The sequence below is a fragment of the Triturus cristatus genome, chromosome 11 (assembly GCF_964204655.1).
Source record: "Triturus cristatus chromosome 11, aTriCri1.1, whole genome shotgun sequence".
NCBI classification, from domain to species: domain Eukaryota; kingdom Metazoa; phylum Chordata; class Amphibia; order Caudata; family Salamandridae; genus Triturus; species Triturus cristatus.
In genome coordinates this window covers 762,216,995-762,235,309 of record NC_140594.1, presented here as the reverse complement: position 1 = coordinate 762,235,309, position 18,315 = coordinate 762,216,995, and the positions used below count along the sequence as shown (strand labels likewise).

The window sequence follows — 18,315 nt, the reverse complement described above, 5'->3', positions numbered from 1 at the left end:
AACCCCAGGACCCTAACTCCAAAGACCGATCACCTACCTGTAAACGATAACCTCTTTTTCCTCATAGAAGAACCCGATTAACCAAAACGCATTTTCTCATCTGTTTTCAGGAAATGTCCCAGTGCTGAATCTAGGTATCCAGCACCGAGTAAGAAAAGTAACGTTAAAGTAACTTACCTGCTAAGTGAATTTCCTCCCGTAAGATAACATTGGTGATTCTATGTAAAAAAGTTTTGGAGTGTCAACTTTTGAAATACAATAATATTCTTTAAAAATCGTACCTCTAACTAAAACGTATTTACTCAACTGTTTTCAGGAAATGCCCCGGTGCTGAATCTAGGATCCAGCACTGTGTTAGTAAAAGTAATCCGATAAGTAATTTAAGTGATTTTACTGAATCAGCCTATTGATTCCTATGTACTGAGTCTACTAAGTTTGTGCATTGCAACCCCTGTAAACTCGAGTTGGTACAAAGTCCTACTATCTTTTGAAAGCTATTCAACAACAGCATCTTGTATCTGAAAAGTATTTTTATGCTTACCTGTACCAGGCTTGCTTGGTTCTAGAAATAAAATAGTATATCTTTTTATACAAAAAAACAATTGGCCTAGAGTTCAGTCCTCAAGTGTGTGAATTCATTTGCTGACTGAGTGTGTACATCAAATGCTTAACACTGTCCTCTGACACTGCCTTACTGCTCGACCAAGCTACCAGTTTAGAGAGTAAGGTTCTATCTAACTCTAACCTCTGCCAAACATCTGGAGACCCTGAAGGGGGTGTCAAGCAGCACCAACGAGGGAGCCTCCAGTTCATACAAGTAAAAGTGTGTCCCGGTGGGCACAGCCTCAGCCAAACTGGGGAGTGATCGGAGTATGTTCTAGGTAAATATTGTGTGTGTGAAATCCAGGGCCCAATACCCTTTAATACCACCCAAAAATCCAGTCTGGACCAGCTGGAGTGGGCCGCAGAGTAGCATGTCGATCAACGCATGCTCTTCCACGATGGACTGCAATAAGCGCTGAGCCTTGTGGTGGTGTGGCTGAGGGTCTAATCGGTCGATGTCGGGCTGTAAGGTTAGGTTGAAATCCCAGCCCCAAATAATGTAGGAAGACCCAGTGTCAGTGAACAGTCCCCATAAATTGGCCTAAAACATCTCCTCATCTGTGTTGGGTCCATAGCCACTAACTATAGTGATTAAATGAGCAGCCAGTCTTCCCCATATTATATTGTCTCCCCATCGGGTCATTAGTCGCCCCCGCCACATACAGGGTCTGCTTCCGCAGTGGTGCAGTGTAGTTCCTATTTCCCTTATAGGCTCTGTGCATTGGAATAATATACACTATAGTTTTTGCATAGGACTACGGTCAGTATGCTCCTATTGAGTACATTAATCTTAATTTGTGTGCCAGCTAACTCAGAGGTCAATAGAAACTTCTAGAATAAACAAGAAGGGATTAGTTTCTGACAACCGCATAAACATGGCATCTTTGTTTCCCTTAGAATTGGAACGCGTCTCAGAATCGTGGAAACAACAGATAACAGTTTCACTCAGTCAATCGTGCATGCTTAGTTTTTTCAGAGTTGCACAGAAATAGATAGACGGGCATTTGAATAAAAGGATTTATTGAACAGTCTTGCTTCTCTTGTAAGAGATATGAGCTGTTACAATCATTACACAGTAAGTAAGATATAATATGCACAGTGTAAGCAGTAAGAAGAAATACTGCAATAGCATTGTCTTTTAGCTATGACATGTATTCATATATACATACATAAATAACACGGGCTAAAAAGTGAATACTCGTCTGGTGCTTCTAAATAGTCCTACCCCAGTGTACCTAACCCAAGTGTAGTGCAAGGTAAGAAGTAAGTGCTGTTTTTCTATAGTATGGTATATACTAAATTAGTATGCCAAGAGTCCCTCCAGGTTCCAGTCCGCTCCATACCTTTAGAATGAAAGAGGTGGGAATCTCTTTCCGGGTCTCAAACTCTAACACCCCGCGAAGGGAGTCAGAACACTGGAAGCTGAATTCTCTGCGAGCATGGGTGACAGCGTCTGGTCAGTGCGTCAGGCCAGGATATAGTCTCTTCTGAACTTGCCGTGGCGAACTGTGCAGTCAAGTCGTGCCGAGCCGTGCCGTGGTTTGCCATGGTAAGGGAAGGTATATTTATACCTGGATGGTGTTTAGGAATGCTAGCATTGACGTAAAGTCGGGCAGAGGAAGACGTCATGGATGAACCCCTAAGGAATAGTAGTTCATGCATAATAGATGAGTTCTTGGAGAAATCAATAATCTTTGCTAGGGAAAGTGCTGTTGGCTTAAGGGTCTGTTTTCTAAGAACTTGTTGTGACGTAGGATGGACGGATGTAGGCGACCATGCCTGTATTTGGATTGCATGGCTATTGCCTAAATAAGGACTGGGATTCTATGCTTAAATAAGGGCAATGCGAATTGTGCCTATATAAGGACATGATTCAGGGAAACCTATGTACGGGCATCTAAATCGAAACACAACAGTGGTTCCAAAGGTGGACAAGGGCCTGCGTCTTATCTTAGACCTTCGGAACGTCAATGGTTTCCTCCGGAAGGAGAAGTTCAAGATGCTCACGTTGGCTCAGGTCTTGTCTGTCCTAGACCCGCAAGACTGGATGGTAGCGTTGGACTTGCAGGACGCCTACTTTCATATTCCCGTCCTGCCGGTCCACCGGCGTTACCTGCGGTTCACGGTTGGCCACGAGCACTTTCAGTTCACCGTGCTCCCTTTTGGCCTTACCAGCGCCCCTCGGGTGTTCACGAAAGTGATGGCGGTGATCGCAGCTCATTTGCGCAGATCAGGAGTTCCAGTCTTCCCTATCTCTATGACTGGCTGTTGAAAGCGGGCTCGCCCCAGGCAGTCTTCTCCCACCTCCAGACTACGGCCGACCTCCTTCATTTGCTGGGGTTTTCCATCAACGTGCCGAAGTCGTACCTAGTGCCCTCTCAGAGGTTCCTTTTAATCAGAGCGGTTCTCGACACGGCGCAGTTTTCGGTTTCTCCTCCCGAACAGCGAGTCCGGGACATTCGGGCTTTGATTCCGATCTTTCGGCCCTTGTCCTGGGTTTCGGTGCGGATGACCCTGAGGCTGCTGGGCCTCATGGCCTCCTGCTTCCTGCTGATCAACCATGCCAGATGGCATATGCGGGCTCTGCAGTGGGACCTGAAGTTCCAGTGGGTGCAGCATAAGGGGGACCTGTCCAGACACGTCCAGATCTCAGAGGGCACTGCACATCAGTTGCAGTGGTGGCTTTTGAACCAGCATTGGGTCAGAGGCAGATCCCTCTCCCTTCCCCAACCGGAGCACACGGTAGTGACGGATGCGTCCCTCCTAGGATGGGGTGGCCACATGGGAGAGGCAGAGATCAGAGGCCTCTGGTCTCCGGCGGAGTCCAAGTTCCACATCAACCTTCTTGAGCTTCGGGCGATCCGTCTTGCACTGAAGGCATTCCTTCCCTCTGTCGAGGGGAGAGTAGTGCAGGTGTTCACGGCCAACACCACCACCATGTGGTATTGCAACGGGCGGGGTGGGGTCGTGGACCCTATGTCAGCCTTTGCGCCTCTGGACATGGCTGGAACATCAGGGCATTTCCCTGGTGGTTCAACACCTGGCAGGTTCGTTAAACGCCAGGTTTGTTAAACGCCAGGTTTGGTAAACGCTAGGGTGGACGAGCTCAGCCGCAGGTACATGATGGATCACGAATGGCGTCTTCACTCGGAGGTAGTGCAAGGTCTCTTTCAACAGTGGGGAGAGCATTGGTTAGATCTATTCGCTACTGAAGAGAACGCGCAATGCCAGCAGTTCTGCGTGTTGGAATTTCCAAGGCGGCACTCGCTCGGAGTTGCGGTCTCTTGTACGCCTTTCCGCCTATACCACTTCTGCCCAGAGTGATAAAGAAGATCAGGCACGACCGGGCCCAAGTTATTCTTGTGGCGCTGGACTGGGCTCGAAGAGTTTGGTATCCCGAGCTACTCAGTATGAGCGTGGATCCCCCAATTCGTCTGCCTCTTCGGGAGAATCTTCTGTCGCAGCAACAGGGGATGGTCCTGCACCCGAACCTGTCCAGTCTGCACCTCCTTGCGTGGAGACTGAGCGGCAGCAGTTGATTCCCTTTGACTTGCCTCCTGAAGTCTGTGATGTGATTCTGGCAGCCAGGCGTCCCTCCACTAAGGTGGTATACGCCTGCAGGTGGAACAATTTCGTGGCATGGTGCACAGCAAAGGCTGTGGATCCCCTTTCTGCCCTTCTTTCCGAGTTCCTTTTGTTCCTTCTTTCTTTGTCTCTGCAGGGCTCTGCTCTGGGCACTATCAAAGGCTATCTTTTTGCCATTTCGTCCTTTCTCAGGCTATCTGATCAGCCCTCTCTTTTCAAGTCCCCTGTTGTAAATAGATTTCTCAAAGGCATTACACACCTTTTCGCTCCTATTCCGTTTGTGATGCCACAGTGGGACTTGAATCTGGTTTTGACCTATCTGATGTGCGCTTCTTTTTCGAGACCATTCACAACTGCCCTATTCGTCTTTTGACTCTGAAGACTGCCTTCCTGGTTGCTATCACCTCCTCTAGGCGAGTGAGTGAGCTCCAGGCTCTTTCTTGTAAAACTCCTTTCCTTTCCATTCATCTGGACAAGGTTGTGCTCAGGCCCCGGCCTTCCTTTTTGCCAAAAGTTGTCACGGGCTTTCATGTTGGCCAGACTGTTACTTTGCCCACTTTCTTTCCTCCGCCACATCCTTCCAGAGAGGAAGAAAGGCTCCACAGTCTGGACCCAAAACGTGCACTTTCATTTTACCTCCACCGCACTCAACAGTTCCGGGTGGATGACCAACTTTTTGTTGGGTACGTTGGCACCAAGAAAGGTCGGGCGGTGCACAAGAGAACTATCTCCCGCTGGGTTGTCTTGTGCATCAAAGCCTGTTATTCTTTGGCTAAAAAGGAGCCTCCGGTAGGGCTGCGTCCTCATTCCACTCGAGCGACTGCAGCCAATACTGCATTGGGACGGGGTGTCCCCCTGCAAGACATCTGTCGGGCAGCCACGTGGCTATCGCTGCACATGTTTGCGAAACATTATTGCCTGGACAGCCAAGTACGGAGAGATGGCTGTTTTGGCCGTTCTGTTCTCCAGGACTTCCTGGTGTGATCTACCCACCACTGGGGTTGGTATTGCTGAGGTATCTATTCTAAGGTAAAGAATCTATCACTCCGTGTTTCTTTCAGATGAACAAGTTACTTGCCTTCGGTAACGATGTATCTGTAAGAAACATTAGTAGTGATAGATTCCTTACCGCCCCACCCATCCTCCCCGTTCTGCGAACTGATTTCTAAAGTTAAGGTTACCCCTTTCAGGGCCCTAGTTTCAAGGCACCAGTGGTCAGTATCTTGCATGGCTCTGCATTCCTGGCTTGGAAAGTCATGTACAGAACAGAGGTCAGCGCACGTGGGCGGTGTCTAAGTACTGGCCGCGACGTCATCCTGGCGATCACGACGCCGAACGCGTAACTGCATAACGCCACCTACCGACGCGCAGGGGTACTGCTGACGAAAAATCTTTCCGGATCGAGTCTAACGCCTGGGGATATTCTAAGGTAAGGAATCTATCACTACTAATGTTTCTTACAGATACATCGTTACCGAAGGTAAGAAACTTGTTCACCTGACCGACTCGTCACCCCATGCCAGTGGGAACTCCCCACATTAGGTCGCAGTAACTGCGCCAACGTACGCCCCGGCCTGTCCCCCTCTCCATACCTTCTGGCAGTAACATATTTCCCCAGAAAGTTTGTTTCGCTTTCCGCCGCTTCTCTGAACTCTGTCATTAGCAGCGAGCGGTTGGCCTGCTTGGCCTGATCTGGGTACGCGAGTAGGTCAGCGTCTTATGTCTTTAACTTATCTTCCAAGCTGTCCAGTGTACCCCTTAATGACTTCAAGCCCCCGGCGTGTTTTGCAATACAGTCTCCCCTTATGTACGCCTTGAAGGCATCCCAAACCGTCACCCATGTGGCAACGGAGCCCACATTGAGTTCAAAATAAGCCACTATGGAGTCAAGAATTTCTGTCAAAGACAGTAATTCAATGCCTATCCCGGGAACCTCCACTGATGCTCCACACCCTCTGGTCTGGGATCCCTGATTTGCATACAAACTGGCGAATGGTCAGAATATGTTCTGGGCAAGTGCGTAAATGTGCGGAACCAAGGCGCCACGGTGTGGGAAACTAGCTAGAAATCAAGTTGTGTCCAGGTGCCATGGGTGGCCGAATAGTTTGTGTAAGCTGAGTCGTCAGGGAAACGCTCACCAAATCTCAACTAATCTAATGGAATCACAAATATCTCTGAGGACTCCATTTGCTCGGGGCTTTGTAGCGGGAGAGTGGCCGTACTGTCCAGTGTGGGTTGCAAAAACAGATTAAAATCCCCCCCAAACAAATATAGTCCACGCCCAAGGGGAGCAAAAGTGCGTGTAGGGAGTGAAAAAAGTCAGGGTCATCTACATTTGGCGCATATATACACATCAAGGCAATGTTATATCCCATGAGTCTCCCAGTCACCAATGTGTAATAATAATAATAATAATAATACCGATATTTATATAGCGCGAACAGCTACCTCGCAAGGAGGTGTCCCGGCGCTGAGTGATCATTTTTCCAGGCAGAATGAGCGGAGAAAGGGGAGGGAGTGTTTAGTTATTCTGGGAAAAGAGCCAAGTCTTTAGCTGCCTCTTAAAACTGGCTTCCGTTGGAGCCAATTGGATGTTGGCCGGTAGAGCGTTCCAGAGTGTCGCCGTGCAGGCAGAGAAGGATCTGCCTCCAAGTCTGGCTCTCCTGGCGCGGGGGATAGAAAGCTGGTGTCGTGAATTAGAGCGCAAGCATCTCTCCTGATAGTATCTGGGGAGTCTAAGCTTTAAATAGTTGGGACAGGTCCCCTTTTGGGCTCTAAACGCCAGAGTTAGAGCTTTAAACTTGATTCTGCAGGCTACAGGGAGCCAATGCAGATCGCGCAAGTGCGGAGAGACATGCTGTTTAAAAGGGATGTTTTTTAGCAGTCTCGCAGCCGCGTTCTGCACGATCTGCAATCGTTGCACCAGATATTTGGGTAGGCCAAGGTAGAGGCCGTTTGCGTAGTCCAGTCTGGAAGTGACTGTAGCATGGACCACCGTCTTGCGACAGTCTTCAGGCAGAAGGGACAGAAATTTGCGTAGGTTTCTTAGTTTATGGAGACAGCACGCAGAGACCTGCTGTATATGTGGAGAGAAGGAAAGACTCTCATCCCATCTTACTCCCAGATTTTTCGCATTAGTGCTGGGTAGAGGAGGGAAACCCATTTCGGAGGGCCACCACAGGCTTGGGGGGGGCCGAGTATGTTTGCCAAAGAAGATGACCTCCGTCTTACTCGCATTCAGTTTGAGTTTGTTTGCATTCATCCAATTGGCAACATCTCGCAAGCATCCCTTCATATTGCTGAAGGCTGCCTCTGAAACATCCGAAAAGGGGAAAATTAGTTGTGTGTCATCGGCGTATGAAATCGCCTTGACGCCCCATTTAGCAATAAGAGAAAAGAGTGGAGCCAGATAAATATTAAAAAGTAATGGACTGAGGGCCGAGCCCTGAGGGACACCACACCAGAGGGGTTTTGGTTTTGAAGAAAGGGGGCCCAAGGCGATCAGTGAGATAAGACTGTAGCCAGCCCAGAGCCTTATCTTCCAGGCCTGTGTTTTTTAGCCTTAACAGTAGCCTCCCATGATCCACAGTATCAAAAGCGGCAGATAGATCCAGGAGCACCAACATAGCCGATGCTCCTGAATCTAAAGACCACCTGATCAACTCAGCCACTTCTATCAGAGCGGTCTCGGTGCTAAAGCCCGCCCTGAAACCTGACATGCAGTATGTCTCTTTCTTCTATGAACCTGTTTAGTTGGCGTTGTATCAGTTTTTCGAGCATTTTGCCGGGGGCTGCCAACAGGGAGATTGGCCGGAGATTGCTAAGATCATCCGGGGCACCGTTTGGTTTCTTTTTTAAAGGCAGGAGTGTGGCATGTTTCCAACAATCGGGGAATAGACCTGTTGCAATGGATGTGTTCCAGATATGTAACAGTGAGGTGGTAATTGAGTCCGACATCATTTTCCAGAGCTTGGGCGGGCATGGGTCATCAGGAGCCCCTGATTTACATTTTTGTAGTTCCCTTTTGGCCTCGGCGAGGGAAATAGGATGGAATTGAGCTAAGGCGGGGAGGGATGCCACATTATCATTTGTGTCGGACATGATTGTGGGCTCGGGACTGGTAAAGGTGTCGTAGACTTTCTCGATCTTTTTATCAAAAAAGACCGAGATGTCCTCGCAGAGTTTCTCCGACGGAGTCACTTCAGTTTCAATTGCACGAGGTTTAAAAAAGGATTGAACAATTTTAAAAACTTCTTTGCTAGATTGCTCAGCTTGCTGAATGGCGGACACAAAGAACAATTGTTTTGCTTTTTTTATGGATTTGTGGAAAACACGCAAGGCTTCTTTGTAGCAAATTTTTGCTGATATGGAATAGTTTATCCGCCAGAGACGCTCTAGTTTTTTGCAATGACTTTTTTCAGCCAATAGCTCAGTCGAGAACCATGGGGCCGAAGGGGATTCTCTGCGTGATGTAGCGATTTTTGCAGGCGCGATGGTATCCAACGTATTACCTATCCAAAGATTTAGAGCCACAGCGTCCGTGTTCACATCTAATGACAGAGTTGGGGTAGTAGCTGAGAGAGCAGGGCAGAGAGTCTCTGCTGATATATTAACCCAGTTTCTGCGAACATAGGATCGTCTCCCTTTTGTCTGGTGGTGGGAGGGGAGGGAGAAAGAAAAAGGGATTAAAAAGTGATCCGTCCAAAGCAATGGTTGTGCAGTTTTAGCTGAACAGTCTGGGATATTGGAAAATATCAGGTCCAACGTGTGGCCTGCCTTGTGCGTTGGTTCCGAGATAATTTGGAATAGATTCGCTGCTTCCAGTGTAGAAATAAGTTGGGTGGCTAGGGGGCAGTCTGGACTGTCAATGTGAACATTAAAATCGCCAACTGCAATAAAATGGGGGTGAACTATTGAGCTTTGGACTATAAGGTCCATCAGTTCGGCGGTATAGTTGGTATGGCAATCCGGAGGCCGATAGATAATCAGGCCGGCTAGGGACAAATGGGGGTTTATTTGAAAGCAGAAATGAAGCCCCTCAATGCCTGGGATGGAGGTAGGCGTTGAGGATGACAGTGTATATATGTCTTTAAAAATAATCGCTACCCCACCACCCTTTTTATCATTTTCTCTGTTTGAGACGCTCATTTTGTAGCCTGGTGGGACAGCCAGTGAGATAGAAGCTACACTATCCACAGACAGCCATGTTTCTGTAAGAAATAGGGCGTCCCAATCGGAGTCCTCTAGTAGCAGCCAGATATCATCCGCATGCCTAGGGAGGGATCTGCAATTTAGTAGGGCGGCTTTAATAGTGATATCAGGGTGGTTAATCGGGGAGCCTGTTTTAGAATTTAAAAATGCTGTTTTAGGGGGCGGAACGTCGCGAAGTGTCTTGTAGCACACCGGACATAATCGCGGTGGTGTAACGTTGGCCAGGTCATACCTGAGCGCATGACAGTGATTGTCTGTATTCAGAGCTAGTAATGCAGACCTAGACCAAACGATCCGCGTAGCGTCCCTACTCTTACCTACAGCGTGGCTGGCGCTGGTCGCGGTCCCGTCGCGTAATGACCAGTCCTTTCAATGTTCACAGTGGACAGTTGGAAAGGTAACCGTTTATGTAGGAGTATGGCCGTGCCTCTGGAGTACGTGCTGTAGTTCGAAAAATAGCAATGCACTCCCCAACTAGCGGCAAACGAGGTAGGAGAGGCGGGGACAGATGCGTTTCCTGTAAAAGCCACATCCGCTCCATGGCGCTGCAAATAATTAAATACATGTTTCCCCTTCCTAGCATTATTCAAGCCCGAACATTCCAGGTGATACATTTAATATCAGATATAGTGGTAAGCCTACCTGTCATCATTATCGGCAGTCATGACCGTGCAGAGCATGGAAATGGTGACATGAGCATAAGGAACATCATAGTGAGACTGTTGTGACTGCTCCACACTGCATCCATGCAGCTGACCGGATGGAGGCCCAAAGACACTACAGGAAAATGGCGCTAATCCTCCTGTGCCAGCGCCAGGACTGAACGCAGAGGCATGTGCGCTGGCTTAACCACTGTCCACAGGGGAGCCTGCGCTAGTCAGGGTTGCCACAAGGGGCACGCAGAGGTAGGGAGCCGACACGACCCTAGCGCATGCTCCGTCGCCGATCGTAGCAGTCAATCCGGGCTCCAGTTGAGAGCAAGCCCCGGCCGGCAGGCAGGTCTAATCGAGGTCGCGACTTAGGGAGATGTCAAAGTCTTTAAGTAAATCGAAGAAAAAGCATAAAAAGTCCAAGCGGGACTCTGCACCATCGCTACTCTTAAACTCGGAGAAGATGCAAGGGCATTAGTGTGCCTCCCAGTCTCTCTTCTGATGACATTCCGCCTTCAGAGTCTAATCCGATCCTTGTCCCAAGGCAACCTGAATTCTTGGGGCTGTCGGTGACGCAGCAGCAAATGGAAGAATTTCATTAAGCAAAACTGTGGCTCTTTGGCACATTACTGGCTCCATCTGGTGTACTTCCGGGCCCCAAGGAACTGCAAGGGCCTTCACCTAGGACTTCGCCAGCAGGTCTGCCTTTGGCGCCATCTGTACCCCCTGGATCTGCTACGGGCTCTGCTGCGGACTCCAGTACCGCTGCCACGATCCACTCCAGAACCCGGAGCCTTGCCAACAGACTACGAACTGCAATCTATGGTGCTTTCTGACTCATTAAGTACCACTTTGAGTGCGGCTGCAACCTGATTTTCTTTGCCCGCAGCAATTTGGTCTCAATGAAGCGTCCAATCTCTGTACCTGTGAGGATAAGTCATCTTGACCTTGATTATGTCCAAGCTTGATTACGCCAATGCCCTTTATGATGGTCTACCACAATACTTGGTGATGAAAATGCAAACAGTGGCAGCTCATCTGCTGCTCAGTTTGCCAAGTCGAGCTCATGTCTCGCCACATATGAGAAACCTGCGCTGGCTTCTCGTAAACAAAACACATCTTGTTCAAAACTATTCTTCATGAGCACAGAGCAATGAATCACTCTGGTACTGGTTACCTGTCATCCAGGATACATCATTATAAATCCACAAGAAACTTGCGCTCTTCATGCGGCCATCTGGCCAAAGTTCCTAGGGTCTGGCTCGCTAAAGTAGGAGGCAGATCCTTCTCCCTTCTTGGCCCCCAAGCGACTTCCTGAAGAACTGTGTCAAATTTGAAGGCGAGCGGCCTTTTAGAAAGAAACTTGAGACCAGGCTTTTCACACTTTAATCTCCCTACACTTTTTTTCCTGCTTTACACTCCGTATAGAGCTGGGATACTTTTGGAGTAGCAGTATGCTCAGTAAATTCATCCATCCGTTCGTTCATTCATTCAAACTGTCTGTACTTTATTTGGGATGGATTCTGACAACAAGGCATATAATGCTGGGGATAAATTTGCCCAACCACACACTAACAATTGGTATAAGGACCTTCAGGCCGCCACTGGGTTGGACACCTCAGCAGACAGAGTGTTTTGCCTGCGGGCCTGCCATGAAAGAAAGTGCGTCCTTCACCATGGTCATACCAAGGGTAGCCGAGGATTGCAACCTCCATTTACCCCCTATGAATATGTACACTAATGTCCTCACTGAGGGGCTTCACCCTTGGCAAAAAAATACTGAAGCCAAGAATCAGCCAACAAACATTTTGCTGGCTCATTCTATCAGAGCCAAGGTTGCTACCTCTGCGTTATCACGCGGAGTTCCTGTTCTGGAAATTTGCCAGGCTGCTACATGGGAGTTATCCATGCCCGTAAAAATGGGTGTTTTGCCCGCTCAGTCCAGTTGAACCAATTCACAAACTCACCACTTGGGAGGCACTGCTTTGGTATCTATAGACAAGGTGAGGAACATGTGGATTAGAATTATCTATCAGAACAAGTTTCTTACCTGCGGTAAAACTTTTTCCGGTAGATATCCTATTTAACCGCAGATTGCTCACAGACCCTACCATCCGCTCTGTTCTTTAAACTGACCTTTTCCACCTAACTAGGTCCCAAGTATAGAAATCTGCATACTTGTCAAAGCCATTTTGCTGTTGGGCTTCATGTCTAGGGGCACAGACAACCTATAAAGTATCTGATATCCGTGCATGCGAGAGTGGCATCTGTATGTGGTTCCATTGCTACTTCTGAAGCGGAATCACTTCAACACGGAGCCGTACAATGCCCTTTACCCGCACGCAAGGGTACTTATTGAAAATTTCCCTACATAGTCTGACGCCCAGCAAATATTCAATAGGTGATGAATCTGGTTAGCGAGCTCTTCTACCAGAAAGAGTGTTACCGAAGGTAAGTAACTTGTTCTTCTTGACTTCTATCTTGGTATACCAGAGACAAGAATTCTCTGTTCCGATCACCAATTAGTTATTACAGTACAGATGTGGTCCTCATTGCTGATCCTCAGAATAGCTTGCCTCATTCACTGTCGTCTAACAGTATTGCAAGCCTCATGCGGGGAACCAGAAACCTAATGCCATGACATTTTCTGGTTTACTGCCTGCAGAGACGGTCTGCCTGTATAGTAGGAGCTTGTGAACTGCGTTCATTGTTCTGTCACAGAGGTCTCCAATCCTTTCTGTAATAACAGCTACTTAGGTTCAATAGAAATCACCTCGAGCTACTAATTGTGATGTAATAGTGACCATCCCATTTAAGATTGTCAGCAGTGATCACATCAGTGTATGAGGCAGGGCTTCCAGCACTAATGTAAATAAATCCTGCAAGAATTTCAAATGACTGTACATGAGTAATGCATAAAAGCCATAGCTGCAATACCTCTTGCGCTAAGGTAATAATATAGCCTTATAGCCCGCCGTAGCGGGCTATACTGACTATTGAAGACCCGTTCCTGTGTTAAAGGCCAGAGCCGAGGGACTTTAACAAGGGACCTGGACTTTAATAGCCAGTATAGCCCTGCTACGGAGGGCTATAAGGCTATTAGAACATTCTGCCACTAGAGGGCAGAATGTTCTAACAAAATAAAAACCTCTCGAAGCTCGAGGGGATTTAAATCCCCTCGAGCTTCGAGAGGCTTTTGTAAAACATTGGAATGTTGCTCTGCGGGCCTTTACCGGCCCGTAGAAGCATGGAGCACTCCATTGTCTACAATGGAGCTCCCAACATTCCAATGAGTAACAAACCTCCCCAACTCAATAATAGGTTAAAAACATTTTTAAAACGCAACTATGTTTTGCCAAACATCAGCTCATGAGTTCTGAAAATAGACATATTTTCATCTTGAGAACATGATATGAAATTTTAGTATACATTAATTCAAACAAGCAAACGCTTTTTATTAGTAGACTGGGTTGAACACAAAGATGCTACTCACAGTTAGCTAGAGAGCTACTGGTAGCTCACAAGCTACTCGTTGGAGACACTTGGATCTTCCCCATAGGAGATAGGATGCCGAAAGTGAAGCAGAAACCAGACTCTCATTGTTCGTGTTTCACTTCATTAGCACCTGCCTGTCTGTGGCACATCCCACTTGCTACACGGGGGCATGCATGGATGCATACGATTGTCAGCTAAGTATGACATGTATATGTACATATTAGAAGAGTGTATCCTGGGATTCCCTTTAATACATGTGCATACAAGTATATAACACATATATATTGCAAGTGCAGTTTAAATACGACACTGTTAAATTGCTACTGAGCTTGACTTTGCATTGTATAGGATGTGCACACGTGCCATGGCCTGGAGGTTGTGATTTGTGGTTCTGTCACTGCTGCATCATTTATAACTGCACAATACTCCTATAGGCTGATACAAAATGTGAAAAAACACACTTCAAACCCGCAATTGCTGAAGGGGCTTACCCAAAGTCCACTCTGTATTTGTGTGTGTGGAAGACTTGAGCTCTAGCAGTCTTTATCCAGAGCTATGAATATGTATGGCTTGTAATTAAGATCAGTCAGCAACCTGTAAGCATAAAGTACTGAAAGGATCAATTGGTGAATTAGGAGGTAGTTATTCTGTTTCAGTGGCACAACTTTTAGTTGGTATGCTAAATGGTGGAGCTCAATATCTGGAAAAAAATATTTGTTTCTTTATCTCCTTGTTATTTTCAGGTTCTTTGTCTCATACACAAGTACCCACAAGTAGCATTGTTACCATGACGATGCCCTCCCACTCTTCTCATGCCACGGCTGTGACTGCCTCAAACATCCCTGTTGGTGAGTAATAAGCTGTCTATACTTGATTGCATTGTTAGCATTTATAGAGAGCGTTAAAGCCCTGGCGAACGCAAAGTACTCCTGTTTGGAATCTGATTTCTGGTGTCCTTTCAGGGTGTGCAACTAAAATTGTGAGGGATGCATTTTGTCCATTGCTTCAAACATGGAGCAGCAAATAGGAGGCTGCACTTAAGCAGGTTGTGTTGCAGAGCTTTGTGTGAATAGGAGCCGTTACGCAATGCTAGTTCTTGACGTCGCCTGCCATTTTTGTTATGTTGCAGCCTACCTGTTTGCTAAAGACATCTTGGCCTTGGAATGCATTCCGCATGTTGCTTACCATTGGCTTTGTGGTTTACAAATTACGTTTTCTAGCTTTCTATTTGCTGGCTTGATTTGCTTTAGGCTGTCCAGCTTGAGTTAATCCCTCCTGTTGCCCAAACCTTGCTTAATGTATTCTTCCACAAATTCGCTTTCTGTAAACAAATCTTTAAATTTTGTTCTTAACTTGTCACATTTGCTGTGTAATCAAAGACAGGTCAAATGTCAAGCTCTCTGTTCCAGGGAACTTGGTGTTTATTTTTATTTCTCTGACTTCAAAGTGAGAGAATTTATGTGCCAATCCTACTGAATAACCATATCAGATGAATATTTGTATGTGTATTTTTTTCCACTAGCATACAAAGAACATAATAAACAACTGTGGATGAGGAGGTGGCGTTACGACCAGTGATATATTGGAAGAGACTCTGGTCCTCTCCGGAGCTGGGTTCTTTTCTGGAAGAATTTAAGGGGGTTTGGTCCCAAATTAAAAATAAGAAAATCCCCTGGTTAACCCATATTAGGGATACATGTGATAAGATTGGTCTCCCAGAATTATGGGGTTCCCCGGAGGTCTCATGTTTGGCAATTTCAAGGGCAAATCTGGTAGACCAGTATAGGCACTATAATCTTATGAGCCTTCATGTGAATTCTGGTGTTGGTAGATTGACTGCCCAGTTTCTCGAAATTAAAGTTGACTATAGGAGGGAGGAATTTCTTGACTTGATTTTTCCTGCTGTTGCTAGGAAGTTGTACTTCCAGCTGAGAATAGGCAGTCTACCGCTTAGGTCTTTTACCACCAAATGGGAGCCAAATAAAAATACTGATTGCCCTGCTTGTGGTTTTCGAACGGAAAATGAAAAATGTTTTTTTCTTTTGTCCAGTGTACCATCAGTTACGTAACCGTTGGGTAAAACCCATTTGTAAAAATCTGGGATTTAGAGACTGTGAAAATGCTTTAAGAGTATTGAAATATGATACCCACCCTCCGATTGTTTTTGCAGTCTCCCGTTTTTTAAATGGCATGTGGATCAAACGCAGAATTTTCTGTAATTAAGCAACAAGTCTAAATGTGTTTCACATTCCTTTATTGTATCTTATGTACAAATTCTGATTTTATTATGTTGTTTGAATTTATTTATTGTATAAGGATGAATTGTATGTTGTTATAGTGCATTTGTACTTTTATGGCCTTTGTGGCCGAAATAAAGATTTTGATGATGAATAAATGTTGGACCCGGCCTCGTGGCGTGGTCCTGACTTCCCTGGGGTTGGGCCCGTTCCCCGCCCTGGCCTCCACGGGCCACCCGTTCGAGCCGCACGAGGTCGCATACACCTCGGGGCTCCACCATTTTGTTGCCTGCCACGTGACCCTGCACACCAGTCCACCTGACTCCGCTCAACCCGGCCTCGGCCCCAGCGAGGCCCAGACATTGAGGCACCAAGAACTGGCCAGGGGGTATCACGTGAACACCTCATCGCCCTGGCGGAGGGCGGTATCGATGGGACCCCCAACCGTCCCCACACACCGAGGTGCGATCGGCCTCCATCTCTCCTGGGCCCGGCGCCTCTCCTGCTGGGCGTCTGGCCGCTCCCAACCCGGCCCCTCCGCCCCTCTGGGCGCAAGGGTCCGGACTTCAAAGGGCTCCAGGCCTATATCTGGGGCGACCCCGCAACAGACCGGGAGTTGTATCCCGGAGTCGAGAGCCCTGCTGATCGAATCGCGGCCGACCCTACGGAGAAGAACTCTTGCTTGAAACCACCACGAGCCCTGCAGACTGCGTCGCGGCTCCTTCTTGTCGAAACCTTGAAGCCCCCCGGAACATCGGGGCCCTGCTGACGCTGTCGCAGCCCACCCTCGCTGAAACCTCCCTCGGAGCCCTGCTGACGACGTCGCGGCTCGAGCTGAGCAGAAACCATCTTGAGAGCCCTGCTGACCTGGTCGCGGCTCTCCCCGAACTGACGCCAGAGCCCTGCGGACGCCGTCGCGGCTCGACCCCTCCGAGATCCGGAGGTCCTCCAGCTTGAGGATAAGAACTGGGCCCCAGGTACCCTCGTACCAAGCTCCTGCCAAAGACTGTCCCGCTACCCCTTCCCTTCTAAAGAGACACTGAGACTTTTGTGGATCCCTTGATCCCTTCCGTGTAAATATTGATCCCGTAACCTTTAAAGTGCTGATAAAGAATTGCTCGTCTTGAGACAAACCTCCTTGAGTCCGTTGTGGTGGTGTTACTGTGCTAGTACATGATAGGAGAAGGATCTCCCCCGGAGGCTTCTCAGCAGCGCTCGGCTACTTCTTACAGTGTGGGGGCCCCTCTGGGTGGTCTCTCCGACTCCCCGAGGCCCGCCTTCCAACATTTGGTGGCAGCGGTGGGATCCGAGCCGAACGCAGTACGCACAAGCCAGTAACCCACTAGCTACCCATCCAGACAAACGGAAGTCATGAGCAGCCAAGAGAACAACACGACCATGGAGTTCCAGCCCGAACGATTGGAGGAATACACGCACAAAGAATTGAAGCAGTTCTGCAAGGACAAGGGCATTGCAACCACCGGCCTAGGTACCAAAGAGGAGATGCAGAAAGCCCTGAGGACCTGGCTGGAGGCCGAGGCAGGCCCCTCCCGGGACGAAGGTCCCCTGCCCCTGACTGTGGCCACATCAACCGCACCGACTCCGGCAACCGGAGGAAGAAACAGCCTAGAAACCGGCCTCTCCGAGGAGGAGATACGAGAACGAGAGAGGGTCCGGAACCACGAACTAGAGCTCGCACGACTGCGGCTGGACGGCGAACTCCAGCTGGCGGAAAAGAAACTGGCCCTAGAGCAGCTACGGCTACAGGAGGAGATAGAAGAGAAGAGACGGCATCGGGAGTTGGAAGAAAAAAGGCTGACCCTTGAGCACGAGCGAAGTCTCAAAGAGCTCGAGCTCAAGGCAAAGAACGGGGGGACCGACACCCCCAGTAATAAAGACTCCCTACCGCCTGCCGAAACCAAAGTACATATCCCGAAAGATGTCGTCAAGGAGTACTATAAAAATGACGACATCCAACAATGGTTCAAGGCCTACGAGGTGGCCATGACCTCCCATCGGGTGCCCCGAAAGGACTGGGGCGCCGGCCTGTGGGGTCGGTTCCTTAGTGAAGGTCGAGACACACTGCTCCAGCTGCCAGAGGAGGTAATGACCTCCTACGACCACATGAAAGAGGCCCTGCTCACCCGCTACGGGCTAACCGCGGAAATGTACCGCCAACGGTTCAGAGACTGTAAGAAGATCCCGGGCACTACCTGGGTGGAATATGTGGACTTTTTCAGCCGGGCCCTAGAAGGATGGATCAAGGGTAGCAAGGTCACCACCTACGGGCAGCTGGTCGACCTCATTGTTTGGGAACATCTCTCCAACAATTGCTTCGTGGAGCTAAGGCAACACCTCCTCGACAGCAAGATGACCGACCCACGTAAACTCGCCGTCGAGGCCGATCGATGGGTCAACACCCGCGTCCCCCGGAACTCGATGGGGGAGTACCAGAGGAACCCCACCGGACCTCCACGCCAACGCGGTGGAGGGGGAGGGCCGAACCGGAATCTGGACCCCCCCGCCGGGGCCCC

At 48.5% G+C, this 18,315-nt stretch overlaps 1 protein-coding gene across 4 annotated transcripts in view; it reads left to right on the top strand.

Annotated features, from left to right (window-relative positions):
- SAP130 (Sin3A associated protein 130) overlaps positions 1 to 18,315 on the top strand; it is an 862,033-nt gene that overhangs the window by 228,628 nt on the left and 615,090 nt on the right. For all 4 annotated transcript variants that reach the window (XM_085634456.1, XM_085634459.1, XM_085634457.1 and 1 more), the window contains one exon: positions 14,288 to 14,392. In XM_085634456.1, the coding sequence (XP_085490582.1) occupies positions 14,288 to 14,392 (105 nt within the window). The remainder of the gene's footprint in view (positions 1 to 14,287; positions 14,393 to 18,315) is intronic.